The following is a 1,261-nucleotide window of genomic DNA, read 5'->3' on the forward strand; positions in this document are numbered from 1 at the left end:
AGATCAGCTGCGCACACGCACACACACACACACACACACACACACACACAGATGTCAGCAGATGTTTTGAAGCTGAATGTGTTTTTCAGCATAAATCAGCGTTTTAAAGCTATTTGTGGCATCAGATGATCATCAACATCATCTGATACTCCTGGCCTTCAGAAGTCAGCGCAGACAGGAAGTGATGAGGAGCGTGTGAGAGAAACATCATCAGCACACACCAGTGAGTCTGTGTCACCCGCTTGTGATGCCTGATAAACACTGCTGAGTGTGTGTGTGTGTGTGTGTGTGTGTTCTCACCCCTCCGCTGACGGGTCCATAACTGTGTCCTGAACTATCAGGCTCCTCCAGGTAGATTGTGAAGAAATCCGGCCTACAGCAGCAGAAACACACACACACACAGCGAGACTGAGTCTGAGTGACGAACCGCCAGCTGACCTCGGATGCAGATTCAGCGTTTTCACATCTGTGTATCGTTTGCTTTGCTGTCATATTTATGAATGAGTTTGAGTGGAAATTCACAGCTGCATATCTGCCACTGGGCTCAGAAAAAATAACCTTGTTTCACCTTTGAATGAAATTGAATTTTCTGACCCCCATGGACAGATATTTTTTTCTGGTTTCAAGGGGTACTTTTATAACTTTAGCTAGTGTATAATGTTGCTGTTTGAGCATAAATAACGTCTGCAAATTACGACGCTCAAAGTTCAATGCAAAAGGAGATATTTTCTTTTACAGAATTCGCTTTTTAAGGCCTACAACACACGGCTGGTAGGGACTACAACCAGCTTCTTCCTGGGTTGGTGACATCACAAACCCTAAAATTTACATAAACCCCGCCCCCGGGTCATGTTGGGCTGCTTTAGAGAAGAGAAGGAGCTGTTGTAGTAGAGTGTTGTTGCCATGCCGTCGAAACACTGTTATTTTCACCCCGATTCTTTGTTCGACCTTCCTAGGCACGCTGTACTTAAGGAACAATGGTTAAAATTTATTTTTAACTTAGTTCCTGAAATTTCTAATCCCAATACAGCTCTCTGTGCTGCACGTTTCATGGAGGACAGCTTCCTCAATCTACGCGAGTTCATTGCCGGATTCGCACAAAGGCTTGTCCTGAACGATAGAGCAGTTCCCGCTTTAAAAGCAGAAGCTGTTGTTTATGGGCCACAGCCTGTAAGTGTGTTTGATTCTTTGCTGATGTGTTTTCCATTAATAGTTTCTATTATTTTATGTTGTAGCTAGGACGTAACCGAATGGCAACGCT

General features: G+C 44.2%; 1 protein-coding gene across 1 annotated transcript in view; it reads right to left on the reverse strand.

Annotated features, from left to right (window-relative positions):
• LOC107747745 (venom phosphodiesterase 1) overlaps nucleotides 1-1,261 on the reverse strand; it is a 33,073-nt gene that overhangs the window by 10,966 nt on the left and 20,846 nt on the right. Inside the window, exon 10 of the mRNA XM_016562334.1 lies at nucleotides 301-373. Within this exon, the coding sequence (XP_016417820.1) occupies nucleotides 301-373 (73 nt within the window). The remainder of the gene's footprint in view (nucleotides 1-300; nucleotides 374-1,261) is intronic.

This window comes from Sinocyclocheilus rhinocerous, unplaced genomic scaffold (genome assembly GCF_001515625.1).
Source record: "Sinocyclocheilus rhinocerous isolate Xijiao unplaced genomic scaffold, SAMN03320098_v1.1 scaffold5672, whole genome shotgun sequence".
NCBI classification, from domain to species: Eukaryota; Metazoa; Chordata; class Actinopteri; order Cypriniformes; family Cyprinidae; genus Sinocyclocheilus; species Sinocyclocheilus rhinocerous.